The sequence below is a fragment of the Sorex fumeus genome, unplaced genomic scaffold (assembly GCF_029834395.1).
Source record: "Sorex fumeus unplaced genomic scaffold, SorFum_2.1 ptg000129l, whole genome shotgun sequence".
In the NCBI taxonomy this organism is placed as follows: domain Eukaryota; kingdom Metazoa; phylum Chordata; class Mammalia; order Eulipotyphla; family Soricidae; genus Sorex; species Sorex fumeus.
This window is the reverse complement of record NW_026606186.1, coordinates 7,766,570-7,793,047: the sequence shown is the minus strand read 5'-3', so window position 1 is coordinate 7,793,047 and position 26,478 is coordinate 7,766,570. Positions and strand designations below refer to the sequence as shown.

At 39.7% G+C, this 26,478-nt stretch overlaps 1 protein-coding gene across 1 annotated transcript; it reads left to right on the top strand.

The window, feature by feature from the left end:
- Positions 1-6,076: 6,076 nt before the first annotated feature.
- On the top strand, positions 6,077-26,419 carry LOC130045684 (olfactory receptor 50-like). Its single transcript, XM_056138524.1, has 2 exons — positions 6,077-6,573; positions 25,483-26,419. Exons 1-2 carry the CDS (start codon positions 6,077-6,079, stop codon positions 26,417-26,419), a joined length of 1,434 nt encoding a protein of 477 aa, XP_055994499.1.
- Positions 26,420-26,478: the final 59 nt, after the last annotated feature.

The following is a 26,478-nucleotide window of genomic DNA, read 5'->3' as shown; positions in this document are numbered from 1 at the left end:
AATAATGTTTTTCTCATTGTTATTCCCTGAAAAATTACCTATAGCAATTCACCAGTATCAATAATACTATTCTTTTAGGACAATGTCAGGTAGTAATGTCTATTTAGGACCAAGGTTTAACTAATTCTTTGTAAACTATGGGCAGAAGGGCAGTGTGGAGCATGGCAACAGACGCCAGAACAGATAAAAACATATCTCTGCATAGCGACCAAGTAGGGAGTATCTGGGCACATTTAACAAGCACCAGTTATCCGACCTTGAATCTCACCCAACTCCCCCAAGAATTATCACCTAAGCTTAGTGAGTCATTCCAAACTGCAGCATCTAGCCCTATTTGGAATTGGACATGGGCAAAGCAGAGTTGGAAAGGGGATAGGTCAGTAATGCTAAACCGTATGTGATCGGACATCTTCTTTAGCCGAGACCCTCTATAAAATATGTGTGTATTTGGCAACAAAGTGAGCGGCCATCAGTCTCGGAGTTGTTTCTTGGCACGCCCTTCATCCTTCACCCCATGTCTGCATGGACCCGGGTGCACAATGTGTCTGGGCACATTGGGGAAAAACTGTTCCCCAACAGGACAGACTGTACCTTCATCTCTCATCTACTCATGAACTACCTGGTGTGTGTTTGTGCAGTGCCCTAAATGAAGCAGTGCATTCTCTCTCTCTCTCTCTGTTCTCATAGAGTTTATGTTCCAATGGGACCTCAGAAGACTGATAGAGAAGTCTGTGAGCCTTTATGAAGGGAGGGTTGATCAGACCACTGACTGTAGACCATTTGGGTGGCTTTTTATTATCTCTTCACATGCTGATCCTGCCACGTTCAGAACAGCCATGTGGGAGTGGAGGTCAAGGGCTGGCCACTATATGGGCAGGATTTGTCACAGGAGCCTGGCCAACTTGGTGGTGCTTTAGGAGAGTGATGTGGTTTTGACTCGATGGTCCACACGTCTACCACACAGCTTACACCTACATAATCAGCACTAACTCGACAAGCACTACGAGGATTTCTATCAGTCCCTAAGTTCATAGCCAAAAGCTGCTTGTGGTCTAGGTGCAACTCATCCTGTGTGCTAAGATCTTGAGGGTAATGTACAGCTTCTTCTAAGACCAAGCTAGAGAACCAGCATCCAATGAGGTACCTTCAGAGAGACAAAACTAATTGGTAGTGTGCATGTACAGGGAGCATAAGAGTATGGAGATGGATCTGGGTCATATTTGGGGGCCTCCAATATCAGCCTGGTATTGGGACAAATACAAACAATGCTCTCAGAGGGCTCATACGATGGATTGCAGAGTGAGAAGTGTTCTTGAGATGAGTTCTAGGAGAGACTTAGCTTTTATTTTCAAGTGGTAATGTTGTAAAATTTGATATTATACGATAGCACAGCGGGTAGGGCGTTCACCTTACAAGCGGCCAACATGGCCGACCCGAGTTCGATTCCTCTGTCCCTCTCGGAGAGCCCGGCAAGCTACTGAGAGTATTTGATATGCCAGACACAGTAACAACAAAGTCTCCAATGGAGACGTTACTGGGCCCACTCGAGCAAATCGATGATCAACGGGAGGGCCTTTACCTTTACATCTTAATAAACTACATCATGACCACTACCCAAAATCGTTTCCCTACATTACCAAGCACTGTACCTGATATGTCCATTTCACCTATTCCTTATATCTCTTTCCATATACTAATTTTTTAAATTTTTTAAATGTCCCAGCAATAGCACAGCAGGTCAGGCATTTGCCTTGCATGCGGCCGACCCAGGTTCAATTCCTCCATCTCTCTCAGAGAGCCTGGCAGCTACCGAGAGTATCCTGCCCTCATGGCAGAGCCTGGCAATCTTCCCCATAGTGTATTCGATATGACAAAAACAGTAACAACAAGCCTCATAATGGAGACGTTACTGGTGACCGTTTGAGCAAATCGATGAACAACAGGCGGACAGTGCTACAATACTACATTGAAAAGTTTTGAGGTCATGATATTTTACAAGTTTCTTCTGTATTCCAAATTTGCAGTGCTACTTCATGCCTCTTACACCAAAATATCAACATCCCTCCGCCATATCCTCAGATACTTTTTCCTCTCTTTGCTCCCTCAGTTCACCATTGTGTGTATTGGCAATATGTCAAGGCTTTTTTTTCAGTGGGAACTATCTGGTTACTTGAAATGAAATGCACTGTCCTCTCGTTGTTCATCTATTTGCTTGAGCGGGCCCAGTAACATCTGCATTGTGAGACTTGTTGTTACTGTGTTTGGCATATCAAATACATCACGGGTAGCTTGCCAGGCTTTGCCATGAGGGCGAGATCCTCTTGGTAGCTTGCCAGGCTCTCCGAGAGGGGCAGAGGAATCGAACACCGGTTGGCCAGGCCGACCATGGGTACAAGGCAAACACCCTACCGTGTGCTATATTCAGGTTTCTCTTCAGATCGTGTAAATCTGGTTACTTACTTTTTGAAAAATATTTTACATATTAGAGAAATTACCTAATATTTGTCTTTATCTTTTGACTCACTTCACTTAACATTATATCCTTCGATTCCATTCAGGTTTCAGTGAACTGCAAGATTTTATCTTTCCTCATAGGTGAGTAATCTTCCATTGTGTAATAAGATCTATAAGATAGTTATAAGATCTATAAGGAGATCTTTCTACCTAGCTATAAGATTTAATTTATAGCCAGGGTCAGGGATACAGCCCAAATATTAGAGCATGTTTGAAGGCCTGAGTTTGATTCCTGGCACTGCATAACCCCAAGCATATCTTAGTCAAACGTGCACTGCCAGGAATTGCTAAGGAGAATCACTGAGATTGGCTCCTGGCCTTCCCCTGGACCCCAGAACCATTGAGTGTGGTCAATAAAAATAAAAGCTACAAATATAATTTTTAATTAGCCTTTAAAAATATTATAAAATACAAAAATGAATAATTTATAAATATTCACACAGTTTCATTTCTCATATAAAAATTCAAATAATATGATATTCATTTGATGCCTGACTTAGAGATATTGATATATGTATATATATATATATATGAGTTGGTAATATATGCATTTTGGGCATCATTTTTATAAGGTGTTTTAATGGAAAGTATATCCTGAGATTATTTAATGATAATAGCATTGTATCAATAAAATATTAACTCCAAGGCATTGGGGCAGGAGAGAATATATCTGAGACCTAACTGTATTCTATGCCCTTAGTCCTAATTGTGTTGACACCATATAAATTTCTTCAGTCTTTTGTTCAGAGATGGAAAGGATTAGATATTCTGACATTCTTGGGAAAGGATGGGGTTCAGAAAAAGCAACACATATAAACAATCAATTTCTCTATTTTGGGTTGTTATTGATTCTGACTCACTTTATCCCCAAAGTTAGGGATGAGACAGAAAACGTTAGAACCACACTACATTTCTAGAGGCCGCTATATGGTTATTGTTTTTATTCCTCTTGGGGAGAAGAACTCTTCCATTGCTGCTATAAACAAAAGTTCTATCCTCAAGGGAGCCAAAGACAATGAAGCAATTATATTTCCTCTTTGAATCTAATTTGAAGCCTTGATGGAAAGATGCCCAACATCTTACCCTCCTCCCACTTTATATATGATTCATTAAGCTAGATCCCAGGCTCAGTGTTCAGGAGCTATAAACAAGTGTGTCTCTATATATCAATAGTGCTGGTTTTGAACTGATGATTATTTTCCTTTTCAATGCATCTTTGAGACACCTAGGGAACCCAGCTGCTTCACTATATTTTGTGTCTTCCAGAGAGAAATGAAGGAACCTACTATGCATTTTAGCTGAAGGTACATGCGTGCATCACTTGAATAGCAATGTCAAAACAGGAGTATCATTTGTTAGCACTTTAATATGAGAAAAATCATTAATAAGAATCTTCATGTAGGAAACTGAGAAATTTAGGAATTGTGGCTATAACTTTAGTCAAACAGGGAGAATTAGAATTTAATGTGATCTCTTGTTAACCCTGAATATGGATAATGATGCTATAGTCTCATTATTCTTGACCTCAAAGAGAAAGACTCATAGATTGAATGTACCTATCATTATGTAAATCCTATTTTTGGTATGAATACCATAATGTTTTTTCCCAGTTATTTTGTGACTGTTCACATGTCAGATCTAAGATGAACTAATCCAAAGAATGAAATAAATTATGTTATTAGCAAAATGTGTTATTATATGAAGAAAATTGTCAGTTGCATTTTATAGGCATAAAACATAGGTTAAGAAGAATGAAAAATAGGTGTTATTTTATAGACAGTCAGTTTAAAAGAACTTCCTATTTCCTAGTAGGAATCGAGAATTCAAAATATCTCCTGGTGTTCTAAGAATTAAAAAAATTATGTGCCTGTAATATCGGGAATATGATAAGAAATTAAAAGAGAAAGACTATCTATACATTCCATGAATACCCCACTGAATAGAGTGATGATAAACTGAAAATATTGAAAAGTAACAAAGATTTCCTTAAAGAGAGTATATCAAAGTATGCCACTAGACCTCTCCATGTTAATTATATAGATATTTTCTTTCATGTACTTACCTTGACCACATACACACAATATTTCCACAAAGTCACTGTCACTGTCACTGTCCTCCCGTTGTTCATTGATTTGCTCGAGTGGGCTCAGTAACGTCTCCATTGTGACAATGGTTATTGTGTTTGGCATATAGAATACGTCACGGATAACTTGCCAGGCTTTGCAGTGCTGGCGAGATATTTTCGGCAGCTTTCCGGGCTCTCCGGGAGGGGTGGAGGAATTGAACTCGGGTCAGCCATGTTGGCCACTTGCAAGGCAAACACCCCACCCACTGTGCTATCTCTCCAGCCCTTTCCACAAAGTATCAAAATAAATAATAATATATGGGAAACTCAGGAAAGATGTAGTGTAGGTTCTGTCATTTAAAAAAGCTTGATATGAAAGTGCTTTACCTAAGTGTTGATTAATTGCACCCACTTCAAAGATATTTATCGTGAATAAATATATCTTAAGTCGCATGTCACTATATAGAGTTAGACCATATTTCCTAATTAATCTGTGCTTTAAAATCTTAATGTAGATGATTATTTTGGGTGTTTGGGTCACTTTTTTCTTTGCTGGTGCTTTTAATTGTGACTCAAGTATTTTAAATTCACCAATGAAGATTTAGTTCAGTAAACTCTCGACCTCCAACTTCTACCCATTATAGGTACCTCAGAATGAAGCAACCCTCTAGCTCTTTTTTAATAAAGAGAACAAATGAATGCATAGAGTATCTCACATGAGGTCCAAGGAATACCTATCATATCCATTTCTTATAAGTCATAAACCTTGTCTTTTTAAAAGTACCCTGATGAATATTGCTGAATGTATCTTGATATCATACTAATAACTATAAAAAAGTTTGTTTCCAACATTGGTTATGAAAAGACTAAAAACAATACATCAAACTTCTTATCTTGATTGAATCCACAAAAATACAGCACTAGCAAAAGTTTGTGCAAGAGGAAGGGGAACATTTAACAAAGTCTAACAGGTCCTAGAGAGATAGGAGTTAAAGGTATTGCATTGCATACAGTCAACACAGGTTGGTCTCCAACACCATATATTGGAGGACCAATATTGGTCCTCTGATAACTAAGAGTAAGCCCTGCCGAGAGCTTCTTGGTGTGGCCAACCTCCCACTACCCCCAAAAATGAAAAACATAAGTTCAAAGGACCAAATTGAGGGCCTCTATTAGTAATTCTAACAATTTCTAACTGATCTAGACTTGGATGTTAGTTTTCTAATTTCGTATTTCCATTGAACGTCTTCATACTTCCCAGGATCTAATCTAAACACCTGTTGTTTTGAGAGTATTAATCTAAACAACTGTTGTTTCTCCAAAGGAGATCATATAAGTTCCTAGGCGATACCATGCTGTCAGTAGTCTACAAGTGGGGCAAAAACATGAGCCATTTGAGCTACCAATTAGCTCAAAATCATGTTCTATGTTGGAAATAACAATTTCTCACTCATTTACATTTCTATCTTTTTTTCATCTCCAGCACAAGAGAGGAAAATGAGAAGGGATAATCAGAGCTGTGCATCTGAGTTCCTCCTCCTGGGTCTCCCCATCAGGCCAGAGAAACAGGGTATATACTATACTCTTTTCCTGGTCATGTACCTGACCACCGTGCTGGGGAACCTGCTCATCATCCTGCTCATCAGACTGGACTCCCGCCTCCACACACCCATGTACTTCTTCCTCAGCCACTTGGCCTTCTCTGACATCTCCTTCACATCAGTGACCGCTCCCAAGATGCTCTTTAATATGCAGACACGAAGTCAATTTATCTCATATGATGGCTGTGTTTCACAGGTTTATTTTTTCTTAATTTTTGGGTCTTTGGATAGCCTCCTTCTCACCTCGATGGCCTATGACAGATATGTGGCCATCTGTCACCCCCTCCACTATATCACCATTATGAGTCAGAGTCTGTGTTCCATGCTAGTAATTGTGTCCTGGGTCCTATCCTATGCCAGTGCCCTTTTGCACACCCTTCTCTTGGCCCGTCTGTCTTTCTGTGGAGACAAAATTGTCCCTCACTTCTTCTGTGACCTTTCTGCCCTACTTAAGATGTCCAGCTCTGATACCACAGTCAATGATTTGGTTATCTTCACAGAGGGAGTGGCAAGCATCACCTTGCCGTTCATATGCATCCTGGTGTCTTATGGCCGCATTGGGGCCACCATCCTGAGGGTCCCCTCCACCAAGGGGATCTTTAAAGCCTTGTCCACATGTGGCTCTCACCTCACTGTGGTTTCTCTCTACTATGGATCAATTATTGCACTGTACTTTTTCCCCTCATCTACTAGCTCTAATGATGAGAATATTATTGTCTCTGTATTGTATGCTCTAGTAACTCCCATGCTAAATCCCTTTATCTATAGCCTGAGGAATAGAGATATTAAAGGAGCTCTGGGAAGTATACTGAGTAGGGGAACTCTTTTATCACGATAAACATTTCCCCTGAAGACCATGTGAATCCTGCATATCCTCTGGAAGCATCCTTTCATCTCTAAAGATTATGTTTTCATGAATATTCATGTCTTTGTTTAAGCTTGGCCATAGTTTTCCTCTACATTTACCTGTTTTAACTCAGTAGAGTTGTGATAAAATATTTTAGCAAAACACTGGTACAACTATCTTTATTTCTATCCTTTTTTCTTTTGCTCTTCCTTGTCCTAAAGCACTTGAAAAATTTAGTCGCTTCTTCCTTCCTTCCTTCCTTCCTTCCTTCCTTCCTTCCTTCCTTCCTTCCTTCCTTCCTTCCCTCCCTCCCTCCTTCCCTCCTTCCTTCCTTCCTTCCTTCCTTCCTTCCTTCCTTCCCTCCCTCCCTCCTTCCCTCCTTCCTTCCTTCCTTCCTTCCTTCCTTCCTTCCCTCCCTCCCTCCTTCCCTCCTTCCTTCCTTCCTTCCTTCCTTCCTTCCTTCCTTTCTCCCTCCCTCCCTCTCTTCCTTCCTTACCTCCTTCCCTTCATGTTCATGAATGTATAACTATCAAGGAAAAAATTGTTTGCCATCCGCAAGCAATATTGCCCTTTTGTTTTTATTAAGATACTGTGATTTACAAAATTATTCATAATAGAGCTTGAGCCATACAGTGTTCCAATACCACCAACCCCACCCCCTGTGTCAACTTTCCCCCACCAATGTCTTTTTTTCAGATATGCAGTCTTTTAGAGTCAAAGAAATTTTTCTCCTCAACATATAAAAATTATTTCTTCTGGCCTGTTTAAAGTTTTTGTTTTAGGTGTAATTTTGTAGCACATTTTGGATATTATACTTTTATTTTTAAAGCATCTTCACATCACTTATTTTGCTTTATTTTAAACTCTAATTAAAACTATTTTTGTGTGATTATATTTTTTCTGTGGTTAAGAGCACTTGTGTCTATTTAAAGTATGTAATGTGGTAATTTTATAATCCAGACAGAGAACGATAAATATAGTATGTAGAATCTTTAAAAAGTTAAGTGCTGGTACTGGAGAGATAATACAGCTGGTAGGGTGCTTGCTTTTTTTTTAATTGAATCATAGAGAGATACAGAGTTACAAAACTGTTCATGGTCAGATTTCAGTCATACAATGTTCCAACACCCATCTCTCCACCGGTGCACATTTCCTACCACCAATGTCCCCAGTTACCCTTCCACCACCCTCTCCCCAGTCTGTCTCTATGGCAAGAACTATTCTTCCTCCCTTCCTCCCTCCCTTCCTCCCTCCATCCCTCCCTCCCTCCCTCCATCCCTCTCCCCCAAACCCCTTGGGGCATTATGGTTTGCAATAGAGGTTCTGAGATATTATTATGTTTGTTTGCACGCAGTTATTATCTAGAGTGATAATTTCCAACTATCTTTGTCATGGTTGTCCCCTCTCTATACCAACTGCCTTCTTCCCCAGCACTTGAGGAAAGTTTCTAACAGTGGACCAATTCTCCTGGCCTTGTTTCTACTGTCCTTGGATATTGGTCTCATATTATAATATATATACATATATATATTTATATACATATCAAGGTGCTTGATTTGCATTCAGCTGACCTGGGTTCAATCTTCAGCATCCCATATGGTCCCCTGAGCACCACTGGGATTGATTCTTGAGCACAGAGCCAGGAGTAAGCTCTTAACCCCAGTAGCTCTTGCCAGAAAAAAAAAAGGAAAATATTTAAATGCTGATACAGATATGTAATTGAGAGTAACATAATTGCAAAATAATAGAATGGTGGTTTCCAGGAGTTGGGGGGCAAGATCTGGGGTGATATCAGTTAAAGGGTACAAATATGAAGCTGTGCACATTGAAATTTTAATGTACAGCATGACAACCGTTGCTAGTAGTATGATACTGTATATTGGAAAGTTGCTGAGTAGGGTTAAGTATTTTCAACAGGTATACAAGAGTTAAGTTACCTAAAAGAGGTGCTAAATATGCTAATGTCTTGATCTTAGTACTTATTCTACAATGTATATGCATATAAAATTATTACATTATACACTATTCTGTTTGTAATTTCTTATCTATGTGTGAGATCAAATCCATAGTTCTTTGAATCACTTTATATTTTATAAATTTGAGAAGTATTTTTCCCATTTGTGGAAACTAATATTGACATTTTAAATTTATATTAAATAAAATAAATGTTTATAATATATATTAAAATGTACTTATGTTCTATGTGAAGATTTATGTAAAATGTACATATATTTTTGAGATATAATTGCAATTTAAGAAACAATATTAGAAAAATATCACTCAATCTTTGGGATTTCCTAGTAGAGGACCAACATTACCATGCTTTTGTTTTGTTTGATGATAGAGTAGTAATTTCTATTCCTTATACTTTTATATTATAACTAATATATTTTAACCTGTGATTTTGATGTTATGTTGAAAGTACAGAGTATTTTCGAGGTAGTTCTGTTTTCATATTACTTAACCATGGTACAGTGAGTGAATCAAGTAAGTTGTCATTAATATGCCGCTCTTTCAAAGTTTATACACCTTATTTGAGTGGCAATCCTTTATCAGATATGTCTTTTGCAAGTATTTCTTCAAGGTCTGTAGCTTGTCTTATTTTTATCTTGCCTCTATACCCAATAGAGCCCGAGCTCAGTACTTGGGGTCACCCCAGTGGTGCTCAGGAAACCATGCAGTTCAAGGCTGGCCTCTAAATGCAAAACATGCACAGCAGCTGTTTGAGCCATTTTCCCCACCATGGCTTGTCCTTTAATTAATTCTCTTGATTCTAATGTCTTCTCAGGCAGATGCTTTTAATTTAATTAGAATTCACTTTATCAGTATTTGTTTCCTGTTTCATGTCTTGGTATATCTAAAAAGGCATCATCAGACTTAAAATATCTAGATAGATTTTCCCCTAAATTATCTTCAAGAATTCTATGGTTTGGGCTTTAATGTTTGTATCTAATACATTTTTCATGAATTTTTGTGAAAAGTGTATGGTCCTTTAATTCTCTTGGTTCTATTATCTTCTCAGACAGAAGGCATCCTGACAATCATATTCATGAATATGAGCACCTCTCCAATTAGTTAGCTCTCTGATTTTATTAGTATTTGTCATTTTCTCATGTAGTTCTTATACATCTTTTGTTTTGTTTGTACCTAAGTATTTCATTTTGGAAATACTATGTCCAGTTCTTCTAGTACCATTTTTTGTGTGTGGTGTGGCCAGAGCGATAGCATAGGGGACAGGGCGTTTGCCTTGCATGCAGCCGACTGGGTTCGATTCCTCCACCCCTCTTGGAGAGCCCTACAAACTACCGAGAGTATCCCGCCCACCCGCCAAAGCCTGGAAAGCTACCTGTTGCTATTCGATATGCCAAAAACAGTAACAAGTCTCACATGGAGCTGTTACTGGTGCCCACTCAATCAAATTGATGAATGACGGGAGGACAGTGCTACAGTGCTACAGTGTGTTGCCTTTGCTCCTTTGTGGGAGATCAATTGACTTATATTTATGGAAGTAAATTTCTGGTTTCTCTAATTAATTGATGCATTCCTCTGTGTGTGTCTCTGTGTGTTGTGTTTTTCATAATGCCATACTATCTTGATTACTTAGCTTTTTTCTTGATTACTTAGGTTATTATACTATAAGTCTTGAGGTTGTGTTTGTAAAAGTGTCTGTTTTCCAGCTTGATTCCTCTTCATTGGTATTATATTGGCTATTCTGGGCCTTTGCCTCTTCATATAAGCTTTACAATTAGTTTCTTAATATTCATAAAACAATTTCATGGGATTGTTATTGTAATTGCATTAAGTTTATAGACCAATTAATGAAAAACTGGTATCTTGACAATAATATCCATGAACATGAGCATTTCTCCAATTATTTAGTTCTCTGATTTTATTAATATATTATCATTTTATCATATAGTTCTTATAATCTTTTATTTTTACCTAAGTGTTTCATTATGGAGATGCTAATGTAAATGGTATAGTTTTTACTTTAATATTTAACTTATTACATATTAGCATATAATAAAAGATTATATGCTTGAGTAATATTTCCCAAATTTTCCAAATGATGTTCTTTATGTGTTCTAAGATACAATCCAGAATGGTACACAGCATTTATTTAACATCTCTAATTTGTTCCAGTTCATCTTTGCCTTTTGTGATTTGGCGCTTCATATAAATAAAATTGAGTATTTGGTAGAACATTAATTAATTTAAGCTTGTCTAATATTTTATTTGAGGGGTGTTCTTAGGGCTCATTCCTGGATCTGAGCTCAGGGACCACTTCTGGGGTGCCAAGAACTGAACCCGGATTAACTGCATGAAAGGCAAGCACCATATCTGCTGTACTATCTCTCCAACAAGTATTTTCTTTTGATTAGATTGAGGTTATGAATTTGGAGGTGGAGTGACCTTTATAATGTATTCTGGATGAGAGGGAATATGTAAAGCAATGTCATCTTAATAGTGACATTAGCATGAATCACTTTAAGATGACTTTTTATTTTTTAATCATAATATTCTTGGGATACTGTTGGTGGGAGTAGTGTTGGAAGAGTATACACCCAAAAACCTAGCATGGGCACAGTTGTAAATCACAGCATCTAATTTTTTAAAATTTACTTAAATTTAAAGAAGAAAAACATTGCTAAATTGACATTTCCAATATTTAGTTTATAGTAAGGTAATATGGTTACAGTAGGTTTAGGTTTTTGGTATTGATGTACCAATTTACAGCATAGCACGATGGTGGAAATGACCTGACCCACCCCTGTCTTCCTGTCAGGTCTGGTCTGATCTTTCTTCTCCTACATCCCTCCTCCCACTGTTTGTTGATTGACAGTTATGATTTTGGTGCATACTGTTACCTCACTGTACCACCACCAATGTGCCTTATGTCCTTGTGTTTCTTCTGGTGAACTTTTTCATTTCTCTCTTTTTTCTCCCATAACCTGGTATTCTGAGATCTGTAAGACCAGCAATATTTTATTTTTAATTTTTATTAGTGAAACACCATGAGGTACAGTTGTAGACTTAAAAATTTTTGTGCTTATATTTCAGTTATACAGTGATCGAGTACCCATTCCTCCACCAGTGCCCATTTTCCACCACCATGGATCCCAGTATCCCTCCCACCCCCATTCCCCCATCCCACCCTGCCTCTGTGGCAGGGCATTCCCTTTTGTTCTTTCTCTTTTTTGGGGTGCTGTGGTTTGCAAAAGAGGCATTGAGTGGCAATCATGTTCGGTCTATAGTCTACTTTCAGCATGCATCTCCCATCCTGGGAGGATCTCCCAACATCCTTTATTTGGTGCTCCCTTCTCTATCTGAGCTGCCTTTTCCCCCAGCATGTGCGGCTGGCCTCCAAGCCATGGAGTAAACCTCCTGGTACCTATCTCAAGGCCCTGTGTTTCCTGCATCTCTCCTCTTGGAAATACCCAGTATCTTTCACTATTTCTAAAATACATGTCATCAAAGGTGTTTTTTTTTCAAAATTAAATTTTATTATTTATTTGTGGGTTTTATTTCACATAAGCTTAGCTTCAACAACGGCCAGGATCCAGAGATCATCACACTCAGCTCCTGGGAGAGAACAAGACAGAGTCTCCTACCCTATGCCTGACTGTCTCCACCAGGGCCCAACAGCTGAAGACCACCGAGGCCCAGCCAAGGCCTTGCTGAGAGCACTCTCCACACACTTGGATAAGCCTCACGCATAAAAGAACTGACAGAGGAACCCAGGTGTGTGGGACCCGGGGCTGAGATCTCCAAGCCTGTACAGTTTGGGACTGGACCTGCCAGTAACTAGACAGTTACACCCACCAACTGCCGTGTAACTCCAACAACGGCCAGGATCCAGAGATCATCACACTCAGCTCCTGGGAGAGAACAAGACAGAGTCTCCTACCCTATGCCTGACTGTCTCCACCAGGGCCCAACAGCTGAAGACCACCGAGGCCCAGCCAAGGCCTTGCTGAGAGCACTCTCCACACACTTGGATAAGCCTCACGCATAAAAGAACTGACAGAGGAACCCAGGTGTGTGGGACCTGGGGCTGAGATCTCCAAGCCTGTACAGTTTGAGACTGGACCTGCCAGTAACTAGACAGTTACACCCACCAACTGCCATGTAACTCCAACAACGGCCAGGATCCAGAGATCATCACACTCAGCTCCTGGGAGAGAACAAGACAGAGTCTCCTACCCTATGCCTGACTGTCTCCACCAGGGCCCAACAGCTGAAGACCACCGAGGCCCAGCCTAGGCCTTGCTGAGAGCACTCTCCACACACTTGGATGAGCCTCACGCATAAAAGAACTGACAGAGGAACCCAGGTGTGTGGGACCCGGGGCTGAGATCTCCAAGCCTGTACAGTTTGGGACTGGACCTGCCAGTAACTAGACAGTTACACCCACCAACTGCCGTGTAACTCCAACAACGGCCAGGATCCAGAGATCATCACACTCAGCTCCTGGAAGCACGCGGCCGTATTCGCGGCCGCGCGACATCTTATCATCTCATTCCTAATTCGGTCAAACTGGCTGGCTACCAAATGTAACATGCCCACACGGCAGAGTCTGGCAAACTCCCCGTGGTATACCCAATATGCCAAATACCAGTAACAATGATGGGTCTCATTCTCCTAACCCTGAAAAAGCCTTGAATATGGCACTTTAAAAAAAAAAATCTCAGGGCTAGGACGAAGAAGACGTTACTGGCACCTGCTCGAGGCAATCGACGAACAACAGGGTGGTTGTGATCGTGATCGTGAAGCTTAGCTTCAAAGTGTAGTACTAATTTTAGAGGTTCAGCTTCACTCTTTCATATGCATGTCATTGCAATTATTCCCATCACTAAAAAGATGCTTTTAACATTCCTCCTACCTTCCCTATAGAGTTAGTTTTAGGTTATTGCCTGTCAGTTTGTTTGCATTAGTTGTTCATATTCCACACACCATTAATGAAACTATTCATTTACTGTCTTTTATTTCCTTTTCAATACCTTTCTTTATTCTTCCTTTTTTTTCTATTCTAGACAGTCGCAGTGTTCAGCATACCATTTCTGTGATCTTTTTTCATGAATGAGAAAAAAATTCTAGTTCTGTATATAAATTTTTGGTGAAACTTCGTGATTAGTAGTTAATGTCATATTATTTTTCTCTTTTATTTCTTTTTTTATGGAATTCCCATGAGATACAAAACATATAGAAACATAGCATATTGGTACAGATGTCATTACTACTGTGCTTTTTTGCACCCTCAGGTATAGTCCCAGAATGCGGGGAATCTGGGGTCATATGAAAGCTCAATTTTCATTTTTTGAAGGAATGCCCATATTGTTTTCCAAAAAAGCTGGACCAGTTGGCATTCCCACCAACAATGAGAGAGAGTCCTTTCTCCCCACATCCATGCCAGCACTGGTTGTTTTTGGAACCTGTTTTTAAAAAATAAACAAAACTGAAAATTTTTCATCTGAACTCACAAGGAAAAATTTTAATAAATTACAGCAAAACTGAAAAAAGTTTAGAACAGAGCTCTCAAAAATACAAAATAATAACAAGAGATTGCTATTTGCAAATTTACACCACTAAACTGGAATTCATTTTTAAATAATAAATATCTTATAAGATTTTTAAAATATATACTATTTGCTAATATGATTTATTTTGATATAAAATAGAACAAAATAATAGAAAGTTTCTGCATTTCATAAATAAATTACATAATATTCATCTTCTAAGTAGCCTGGATAAATGGAAGTAGGGATGCACATAATAAAATTAGATACAGTTTTGTAAGGGGTTTAGTAGAAAGGATATTTTGAAGCAGTTTTCTTTATGTGAAAGAATGCTGACTCTTTAGTTTTTGGAAAATAGAGCAAGATTTATTCTATTCTATTACAGCAGAACCAGTTGTAGTTATAGGATATAAATTTTCTTCCACTTTTTCGAAAGAGTAAAAGTGTTAGAGTTGTTTTTGTGTTCTTAGAAGTGCTTAATTTTAGAAGCAAGGGACTTTGATTAACATAGTCTTCCTTCACAGTGGTTTATTATTGATTTTGGATTACCTTTTCCCTAATGTCAATTGATAAGGTTAAAAGCTTTATGAACCAAAAAGTTTATAGTAGCCATTGTGTGGTTATTATTACTCCTCCAAGGATGACCTAAGGTCACAAAGCAATTATATCCTGCCATCTCTAATTTAGAGCTTATGATGGAAAGCTATTCTTTTCTCTGGGGTCCTCTTCATGCTTTGTAAAATTAGAACCTATTCTACTTGCTTGAGTTATAAATAAGTGTATCTAAATATCTAGTTTATTTAGGTTAGAATGTTTACTTATTATCCACTTTCCAATGTGCTCTGTATTTCTAAAGAGAAATATAAAGGGCCAGAGAGACAGTACAGCTATTAGGATGCTTGCCTTGGACACACAACCTGGGGTTCAATTCTTAGCATCCTATATGGTCACCCGAGCACTGCCAGGAGAAATTCCTGGGCTCAGAGCCAGAAGTAACCTCTGAGCATTGCCAGCTGTGGCCCCTAAACCAAAACACAAAAAGAGAGAGAAATGGAAGAAACTTCTCTTGTCTTGAACATGTTTTTTTAATTTTATATTTTTATTGAATCACCTTGAGATACACAGTTACAAAGTTTTTCATGATTGGATATCAGTCATACATGCTCCTATGCCCATCCCTTCACCGTGCACATTTCTCACCACCAATATCCCCAGTTTCCCTTCTGTCCCCTGTCCCCACTTTCCTGCTCTCTCTCTTCCAATCTCTCTATCTCTATCTCCTTTCTCTTTCGCTCTCTCCTTTGGGGCATTATGATTTGCAATACAGATACTGAAAGGTTATCATGTATATCCCTTTATCTACTTTCAGCATCAGTTTCTGTCTAGAGTGATCATTTCCAACTATTATTGTCATAGTGGTTCCTTCTCTATCCTAACTACCCTTGACCAGATGTGTTTATGTGCATGTACCCAGAGTGTGTCATTATGTCTAATATAAGTTGACCACTTCACACAGCAGTGTATGACAAATGATTTCATGTAGAGTGATTTATTTTGGACTGATTTTTTTAAGAATAGAGGAAATCATTTCTTTCTTATCTCCCCCCTTTAAGGTAATAGTTTTCATAGATACTTTATCTGAAAGTTGTAGTTATCTTCATCTATGCTATCATGATATAGGTATAAGTAGACATTATATTTTTCAAGGGTAGGTGTTCCCAAGTAGTGCTTGGGTATCTAGAGACACTTATAATAGGATTCCATCAAATGCATTTGATGGTTCAATGCTAAGATTGGTAATTTGGTGCTGCTCAGATCCAGGAGTCTTCAGCAGTGTGCAGGGACCACCAGGGCCACACCTGATGGAGAGCTTCCTGTGCAACACAGAGTGGTGATTGTGGAGTCACAAGGGATTGTGGAGTCACAAGGGATAAAACTAAAAAGGATTGTGGAGTCACAAAGGCTTCCCATGCAAAACCCAGTGGTGATTGTGGAGTCACAAGGGACTGTGGAGTCACAAGGAATCAAATTACAATTGCCTCCTATTAAAGTACTGCATTGCTTTGGAGAATCTGTTCTGTATCCAGTTAGTATCATACTATTTTTAAAAATGTATTCACTTCGTTGATTAAATTTTTCATAGGGTTCTATTTCTCTGGAATGAAGTACAAAATTTTTCTTTTTAAATACTCGATTTAAACACCATGGTTTACACAGTTGTTACAGGCTTTTGATGTTCGAACATCAATCCCATCACCTGAGTGACCTTCCCTCCACCATTGTCCCCATTTTACCAACCACCTGCTAAACCTGCCTTCTTTGGAGGCACACCATACTTTGTTTTATGTTGCTTGTTAACAACAAATGGCTAAAGGAATTATCAAAAATACTTCATTAAAGGTAGTTTACCTCCACTACCTAGCCGCTGCCACACTCCAGGATGCTTTCCGGACACTCAGGTAGAGACTCACGCATGAGTGAAGCCCCGCAGAACCAGGGAAGCAGAATTCTATGACAATGGACTCCAGGCTCAACGGGCCCTGGAACAGAGATCCTCTGCCTGCTCCCAGCAGCCCGGCAGACCTCCATTATCCCCACTACCTCCACCCAGCCACCGCCATGCTCCAGGACGCTTTCTGGGCACTTGGGTCGAGACTCACACATGAGTGAAGCCAAGATTACCGCACCATATTTGATAGGGTTCAAATATGATTTGAACCGTGGGAAAACCTGCAAGGGTGATTAGAGGCCACCCTAAAAGTCTCTATCCATCTCTGAGAGCCTGTCAAGCTACCAAGAGTGTCCCACCAGCACAGCAGAGCCTGGCAAGTTATCTGTGGTGTATTCGATATGCAAAAACCAATAAATACAATGTGTGTCATTCCCCTGACCCTGAAAGAGCCACCAATATGGCAGCATTGAGAAGAATGAGGAAGGAGAGGCTGATAAAATCTCAGGGCCGAACTGGTGTGCCCAAATGAAGAAAGACAAAAAATAGTGCCTGTACTTTCAAAGCACGTACACTGACATCGAATGCATTCATTGAAGACCTGATGGTGCAAGCACAAAAGATCAAGAACAACATCATTGGTCTGATTGAGATGAGAAGACATCAATCACATTACACTGTTTTCGACATTGGAGAAGAACTGTTCCTCAGAACATGCGACAAAAGAGGCGTCGGTGGTGTTGGTATTCTTGTCAACACAAACTTGGCCATGAGCATTGATTCATTCGAATGCCTAACAACCCGAATCAGATGATTACATTTGAATAGATGTGGCTCACTGCCAGCAGTTTCTATCTTCATTGTCTACGCACCAACAACCAATTATGATGAAGGAGAAATTGAGAAGTTCTACATGGGGCTGAAAAAGTTCTGTAAGGAAGACCACACCTTCTACAAGATCTTTGTCAGTGATTTTAGTGCCAAGATATGACCAAGAAGATCAGCCGAAGAACTCTACATTGGGACCCATGGCCTAGAATGGAAAGAACAGAGTGAGACACCGTCTGAGTTCATCATGTTGACCAAGAATATCCATGGTAACTCACAATTCCAGAATGCCAAATATAAACATTGGACATGGGAGTTTCCCAGTGGATGGTTCCACAACGAAATTGACCACATCATATTCAATCGACAGTTTTGTCCGACTGATGTTGCTGTTATCCCAAAATTCCAAACAGGATCAGACCACCATATTCTTCGTGCAAAATTCTACTTTACAGAGGGGGAGAAAGAAATGCAAAGTTTAAGAAGAGAACTCCCAGAACGACCAGCAACTGGGAACTCTTTGGCTTTGTTGGGGCAACATGGGAAGATGCCATCATTGACAACATTGACAAGGAATGTGATCTACTGGTTCAGCACCTCCATGAATGTACAAAGAACGCCAGGAGAGAGATAGCCACAAAAAGACACCTGACTTCGAAAACTCTTGAGCTCATTTGCCAATGTGGCTTAATGCAAGCCTCAGGCAACCACAAGTGAACATCCAAATTTGCAAAGCAGTGCAGAGAAGTGATAAAGGAAGACCTCAAAGAGAGAAGAGCAGCAGTGCTGGCAGATGAGGCAGAAGCTGGGAAAAGCATTTCCAATGCCTGCCTGTCCTTCGCCAACTACAAGACCAAGATAACTGCCCTCCAACGTCCTGATGGATCTATCACATCTTCCAGAAGGGCAATGGAGAAGATTATCCATGACTTCTACTTGGATCTCTTCTATAGCTGTGTCCACCTGCCCACATACCAAATTCTGCAGAATGGATATGTCATTCCCAATGTTCTCCTGAAATCCAACACGCCATTTCATTGATAAAGAAGATAACAGCACCTGGCCCAGACTAGGTCAGACCCTAACACCTGAAGAACCTGCCGTCAATACTTATCAATACACTGGCTCAGCTCTTCACACACTACCTTTCTGAATCCAAGGTTCCATCCCAAAGGAAAACTAGCAGGACTGTACTACTGTACAAGAAGTGAGACATCCATGACATTGGCAACTATCACCCGATGTGCCTGTCGTCTGTTGTCTACAAGCTGTTCACTCGAGTCATCCTGAATAGGATTGGCAGAAAAATAGATGAAGGACAACCATGTGAGCAAGCCAGTTTCTGAAAAGGACTCAGCATGATCAACTATGTCTGCACAATAACCAAGCTAATTGAGGTTTCTTGGGAGTTCAAGATGCCGCTCTGTCTGACGTTCATTGACTTAAGAAGGCCTTTGATTCTATTGAGACTGCAGCGGTCTGGAAGTCCTAGCCAAACAGGATGTTCAAACTCAGTACATCGGATCCTCCGTGAGCTGTATTACAATTCACTATCAGGATCTCACCATTCTACAGGGAGGTGATCATTGACGTGAAGAGAGGGGTTTGGCAAGGTAATACCATTTCACCAAAACTCTTCAGTGCCATCCTCGAAAATGTCATGTGACGACTGGAATGGGAAGGAATGGGAGTGAAGATAGACAGTCGGCAACTACACCACCTCCATTTCGCTGATGACATCATTCTAATAACACCAAACATCAGCCAAGCGGCACAAATGCTGGCTGACTTTGACTGTGAGTTTGGAAAGGTTGGACTACAGCTAAATCTCATGAGGACAATGTTTATGAGAAACGGTCTTGTTCCTGATGTTCCATTCATTCTCAATGGGATGAACATATCCAAATTCAACCATTATGTGTACCTAGGTCGAGAAGTCAACATGACAAATGACCTGGCACCTGAGTTATGCAGGAGGAAGAGAGAGGCTTGGAATGCCTTCAAGAGCGTTAAAGAAATAACTAAGAGGACAAAGAACCTCCAACTCCGAGGACATCTCTTTGATTCCACTGTTCTTCCTGAATTAACATATACCTCAGAGACCTGGGCCCTACAAAAACAGGATGAGAACACTATTCAGGTCTCCTAAAGAGGAATAGAAAGAGCTGCGCTTGGAGTATCACACTTCATTCAAATGAGAGAAAGAATCCGCAGTTCTGACCTCCATTGATGATCGAGAATCAGGAATGCTGTCTCGTTTGCTAAGGCTTCAAAAATCAGATGGACTGAACACGATATGAGATTTGGAGACTACCGCTGGACTAGAGTTATTACCGACTGGATTTCACGGGATGTCAAAAGATCACGTGACCACCCACCTATGAGATGGTCAGACTTCTTCATCAAGACCCTGAACAATCAGTTTGAGGCCGTCCATATTCCTAGAATGAGCAGATGCCATTGGGCTACACTAGCATGAGACTGGGACGAATGGAGATGTTACTGATGCCTGCTCAAGCAAAATGATGAGTAATGGGATGTCAAGTGATCAAGTTACTTCATTAAAAGAAAGCACTGTAGCACTGTGCTCCCATTGTTTATCAATTTGCTCTAGCAGGCCTAGTAATACCTTCATTGTGAGACTTGTTGTTACTGTTTTTGGCATATTGAATACATCATGGGCTGGAGCGATAGCACATTGGGTAAGGCGTTTGCCTTGCACATAGCCAACATGGCCAACCCGAGTTCGATTCCTCCACCCCTCTCGAAGAGCCTGGCAAGCTACTGAGAGCATCTTGCCCACATGGCAAAGCCTGGCAAGCTCCCCATGATGTATTTGATATGCCAAACACAGTAAAAACAAAGTCTCACGATGAAGACGTTACTGGGTCCTCTTGAGAAAATTGATGAACAACGGCAGGACAGTGACAGTGACAGTGAATACGTCATGGGTAGCTTGCCAGGCTTTGCCATGAGGGCGAGATCCTCTTGGTAGCTTGTCAGGCTATCCAAGAGGGGCCGAGAAATTGAACCTGAGCCGACCAGGTCGGCCGCGTGCAAGGCAAATGCCTTACCCATGTGCTATTGCTAAATTTGTGAAAAATTTTATATCATACCACAGCGTTGTTAAATCTTTGCCGATTTACTAAGTAGTTTGCTGCCAGTTGAGACTTCTGTGTTATTGCTTCTGCTGTGACATTTGGTTTGTTTCATTGTTACTTCCCATTTAATTAGGTTAGGTTTGCTTCTGCTGGAATTCAATAGTACTGAAATTTCAGGGTCTGTAGAAACAAACTGATTCTGCAGAAATTCTTTTGTTAATTTTTTTTTATTGAATCACTGTGAGATAGCACATTACAAAGATGTTCATGATAGGGTTTCAGTCATACAGTGTTCCAACACACATCCATCCTTCCACCAATGTACATTTCCCACCATCATTGTCCCCAGTTTCCCTCCAATAACCCCCCTACTCCCCTCACCCTAGCCTCCCGCTATGGCAAGGACCTTTCTCTCCCTCTCTCTTGATCTTTCTCCCTCTCTCCCCTCTCTTTTTCTCTCTCTCCCTTTCCCTCCCACTCTCTTTTTCTCTCTCTTCTTTTGGTCATTGTGATTGAGTCTGCAGAGATTCTTAGTGAAGCTAAGAGACTGGGCAGTTGGCATGGCAGTAGCATTGGGGTGGAAGTAGGCTGTTGGGACTTTGGCAGGGCAGAAATTCTGCCTGGCCCCTCCCAAGGATGCCCCAGAATTTTCAGCCAGGAGACCAGTGTATCTGTGAATGTTAGCTGCTTTGCTTGTATCTCCTCAGATATTTAGTTCATGAATCTGAAAAGCAGGGCTAGTAGGTGGGTTAACATGGAGGTGGCTGTGAGAGGTGGGTAAAAAAACTTTAATACAAAGTAATTATTACATATATACATGTTCCATCTAATAAATACATTACATGTTCCATCTCTTAAATAATTCTTCAAATCTAAGTTTTCCATACTGACCATGACTCCTGAATTTTATCTGTTCCTCAAAAATTACAGCCGCACCCTCTCCAAAGATTCCGCTAACATGTTAGTTATTTATGTATAATCTCTACTGACAGGCTCATATTATTCATGACTTATTTCAACGAACCCATAAGAACAGATTTCTTCCCCATCTTATCTTGAATGATCTTTCCAAAGTATTTTATAAATAAATGCCAAAAGAATGTGACTACATTACTTTAAAGCAGGAGACCAAGATATTTTAGGACCTGTCTTCAATTAATTAGAAATGGAAATTATCAAAGTTGTATGATGATGGGATTTAAATCCCCTCCCTTTTAGGCTCAGGGAGTGAAAGCATGAGTATTTCTGGTGTTGTGAATCAGTATCAGGCACAAAAGAAAGAGACAGATTACCACAGTAAAACTTTTAACAGCAGCAACTTTAGGTTTGTTGTTCTTTTTAAATCACCTTTCCTCCAATATCAGAAGACAAAAATCCTTGAGAACAAACAAGTTCCTGGTAGTTGTTTGATAGTTATTGTCATTATTCCTCTTAGGGAAAACTCACTTATTATCTACTGCCAATAACATTTCTTCTCTCCAGGGAACGAAACAACTCCACCCCCCCATCCCTTTCCCCCACCAAATTTGTGTCTAATTTGGAGCTTGCAGTAAGGGAATTGATATTCCATAAGGATCCTCTCCATAATTGTGAAGCTTGAATTTAAAATCATCACTTAAGTTTTAAACAACCCTGTACCAATAAATAGCTCTTATGTTGTTTTGAACTGATAATTTTCCCTATTGCAATGCATCTTTGAGATATCTGGAGACTCCACATGCTTCACGGTATGTAGTGTCTTCTAGAGATCAATGGAAGACCTCTCCATTATAAGTGATAGTATATATGTCCTATGTGTCCAGCAGTTAAAAGACAATGCCAGGAATAGGATCATGAAACTGTAGAAATTGTAGAAATTCAGTAGAAATTGTGTGTGTGTGAGTGTGTGTACAGTGTGTGCATGCTTAGGTGAAAGGAGAGAGAGTTAACATATTAGTGTATGGTACTATGTCATAGCAAGACTTTATCTCTTGTAGAATGAGTTACCCTTACTTTTTATTTTTCAGAGACTGAGAAATGTCTCTTGATAATTTCAACTATTAAACATTCCAATTTCCTGAATATTTTATCCCAATCTGTAATTGTCTTAATCTCTGTTGCCACTATCTGGGTGTGAACATATATCATTTGATACATAAATTACTGTGGTAATATTTGATTAATATTTCTGTTAATAGCTGCATTTCTAGTGTATGTTTTGTACCCAGTGGCTGCTTACTTGTTTAACATTTTAATATTCATTCATATCTTGATTTTAACCTTTTAACTTGGCTGTTCTATTGCTCTAGAATAAAATAAGAACTTTCCTTTCGAGATATGAGAAAAGTGCTTACATATTCTGTGAAAGTTCTCTCACATTTTACCTATTTATGATGATCATGATCCTGAATTTTTTGGTACTCAAGCAACAAAACTGATGCCTCAAAATGTAAGTCAAACACTTAATTATAAAAATATTCACATGACAGCCTATTGTTATTCAGGATTCATTTTAAAGAACACATAATAAATAGACTTCTGCACTTGCAAATTATCATTTAGCAATTACTATCAAGGTTGATAACATGTACATGTAAATAAGTAAATGGTTTTATATATATGTATAGCTTAAAGATATCTAGGAATTTTTCTTCAATATATATGCTATGTGAAAGTGAAATATGTTATAAATGAAATATTTCTAAAATGGAAAAATATTGGAAAACCCAACTCTACCAGACTACTTCTTCAGCACCCAATTGTGAGAAATTGATTATTACTCAGTAGCAACTATGATACTGCGTAATTGATCTCAGATAATTACACTAAATTAGTAGGTTTAATGTAATAGACTGAAGAATATAGAAATTACAAGGATAATCAAGGCTAATTGTGAAAATTGGGATCTTATGTATTCTCTTTTGACTCTCAAAATCAATCCAATAGCGAGATAAATTCTCAGTTCTTAATTGTTGACTAAGTCTTTATATAGTACGTAAAGTCTACTTTTGTTTTTGTTTGGTTGGTTTTGGTTTTTGTTTAGAGGCCATGCTCTCCTGTACTGCGGGGTTATTACTGGCTCTGCACTCAGCAATTACTCCAGGCTATGCTCAGGGAACCGTGTGGGATGCCGGGGATCAAACCTGGGTCAGCTGTGTGCATGGCATGCACCCTACCCATGTACTATCTCTCTGGCCCCGAACTTTACTTTTGCTTTTGTTTTGAGGGTCACATTCAGTGATACTCAGGATTTAATCCTGGTTTTGCACTCTCCTAAGTTATTACTGGCTCTCGCTCAGCAATTACTCGTGGCAGTGCTCGGGGAAGCGTTTGGGATGCCAGGGATAGAACCCATGTCTGCTGTGTGGAGGGCAAACATGGTACCCGCTGTATGATCACTCCAGACCCAGTATGTAAATTCTACTTTGAGGATGACACAATATTTCATTTTCTTTTCTGGTCATTTTCAAGTGTTCACATGGCAGATATGAGAAAACTGATCTGAAGAAGAGAGAAAGTATATCAGCAAAATAATGTGAAAATATGACCAAAAATGTTGAAAGCAAGTCAATTATTTATTTGGCATAAAACCCAAGTTAGGAAAATTATAAAAGAAAGCTTTTTCTGGTAAACAATATTGGACAGACATTGACAAATAACTTTAACATTTGTAGGTTCAGGGCATAATTTGAAAGGAAAAAATATCCCTGAAGATCTGAGAATTTGAAAAAAGTCTTTTTATGAGTTAAAACTAAGAATATGGTGGGAAATTGGAAGAGAGACACTTTTTTCTATATACTACAAAAATTCTTCGGTCAGAGTGATAGTGCAGCAGTAAGAGGGTGTGATCCCCAGCACCACATATGGTCCCTGGAGCACTTTTAGGGTTGATGCCTGAGTTCAGAGCCAGGAGTAATACCTGAGCACTGCGGGGGCATGGCCTCAAAGCAAAAACAATCCCGCAAAAGGCTTTAGAAGGAATAATTGCAGATGAAATGTTTTGAGAAACGAGATGTAATTGTCTTAAACAAAGCACTCTTGTAAGACATTTCACTATATCTTTTATGTTGCTGACATAGATTCTTCACCTTAATCATTTATCCAGCCAGTTACATGTGATATTTCTATTATTTCCCCAGTATTGATAGATTATAAACAAGACCAGTGCACTAGATGGTTCTATATTGATTAAATCCATGAAAATCAAGCACTAGCTCTAGCATGTATGAGAATTGGGGGGAAGGTCAGGAGAAATCTGTGGTTCATTGGTGCTTTTAATTATCGATAACTGATCTAATCTTGCGTTGTAATTTAGTAAATTCAGATTTATGTCATGAAATCCTTATGTGGACACATTACCTGAGCTGATCATCATTCTGACTTTTTATGGCTTCTCAAAAAGAAATTGTGCTTTTCTAAGTGGGCACTAATGTACAGTTGAATGTACATGAGCTATTCAGATCAATACTTACGAACTGACTCATCCTAAACCATGTATTCCTATGTGATAGTCAATAAAATTTATGGTTCTTTAAAATGTCTGTCTCATTTTGTATTTCCAGTCAAAGAGAAGACAATGAGGTGGGACAATATGAGCTGTGTGTCTGAGTTCATCCTCTTGGGGCTCCCCAGCTGGACAGAGAAACAGGGTCTATATTATGCCCTTTTCCTGGTCATGTACCTGACCACCGTGCTGGGGAATCTGCTCATCATCCTGCTCATCAGGCTGGACTCCCGCCTCCACACCCCCATGTACTTCTTCCTCAGTCATCTGGCTCTCACTGACGTCTCTTTTTCTTCAGTGACAGCCCCAAAGATGCTCTTTAATATGCAGACACAGAGTCAATCCATTTCCTATGCTGGGTGCGTATCTCAGGTGTATTTCTTTTTACATTTTGGGTGCTTGGACAACCTCCTTCTCACCTCCATGGCCTATGACAGGTATGTGGCCATCTGTCACCCCCTTCACTACATCACCATCATGAGTCAGAGTTTATGTTTCTTGTTGGTAATGATGTCCTGTATCCTGTCCTCTGCTGTGGGCCTCTTGCACTCCCTCCTCTTGGCCCGTCTGTCTTTCTGTGGAGACAACATTGTCCCTCACTTCTTCTGTGATCTTTCTGCCTTACTTAAGATGTCCAGTTCAGACACCACCGTGAATGAACTGGTTATCTTTACAGCAGGAGTAGTGGTCATTACTGTCCCATTTATGTGCATTCTGGTGTCTTATGGGCGAATTGGGGCCACCATCCTGAGGGTTCCCTCTACCAAGGGGATCTTCAAAGCCTTGTCCACGTGTGGTTCACACCTCACTGTTGTGTCTCTCTACTATGGGTCAATTATTGGGCTCTACTTTTTGCCCTCATCCTCTAACTCCAATGAGAAAGATGTCATCGTGGCTGTGCTCTACACTCTGGTGACACCCATGCTAAATCCCTTCATCTACAGTTTGAGGAATCATGATATGAAAGGGGCTCTGGGAAATATTCTTAACAGAATAATGTTTTCATCAAGATAAAAATTGTTTACTTAAAATTCAACATAAGATCTGGTCCATCCTGCATAAGCAACACAAAC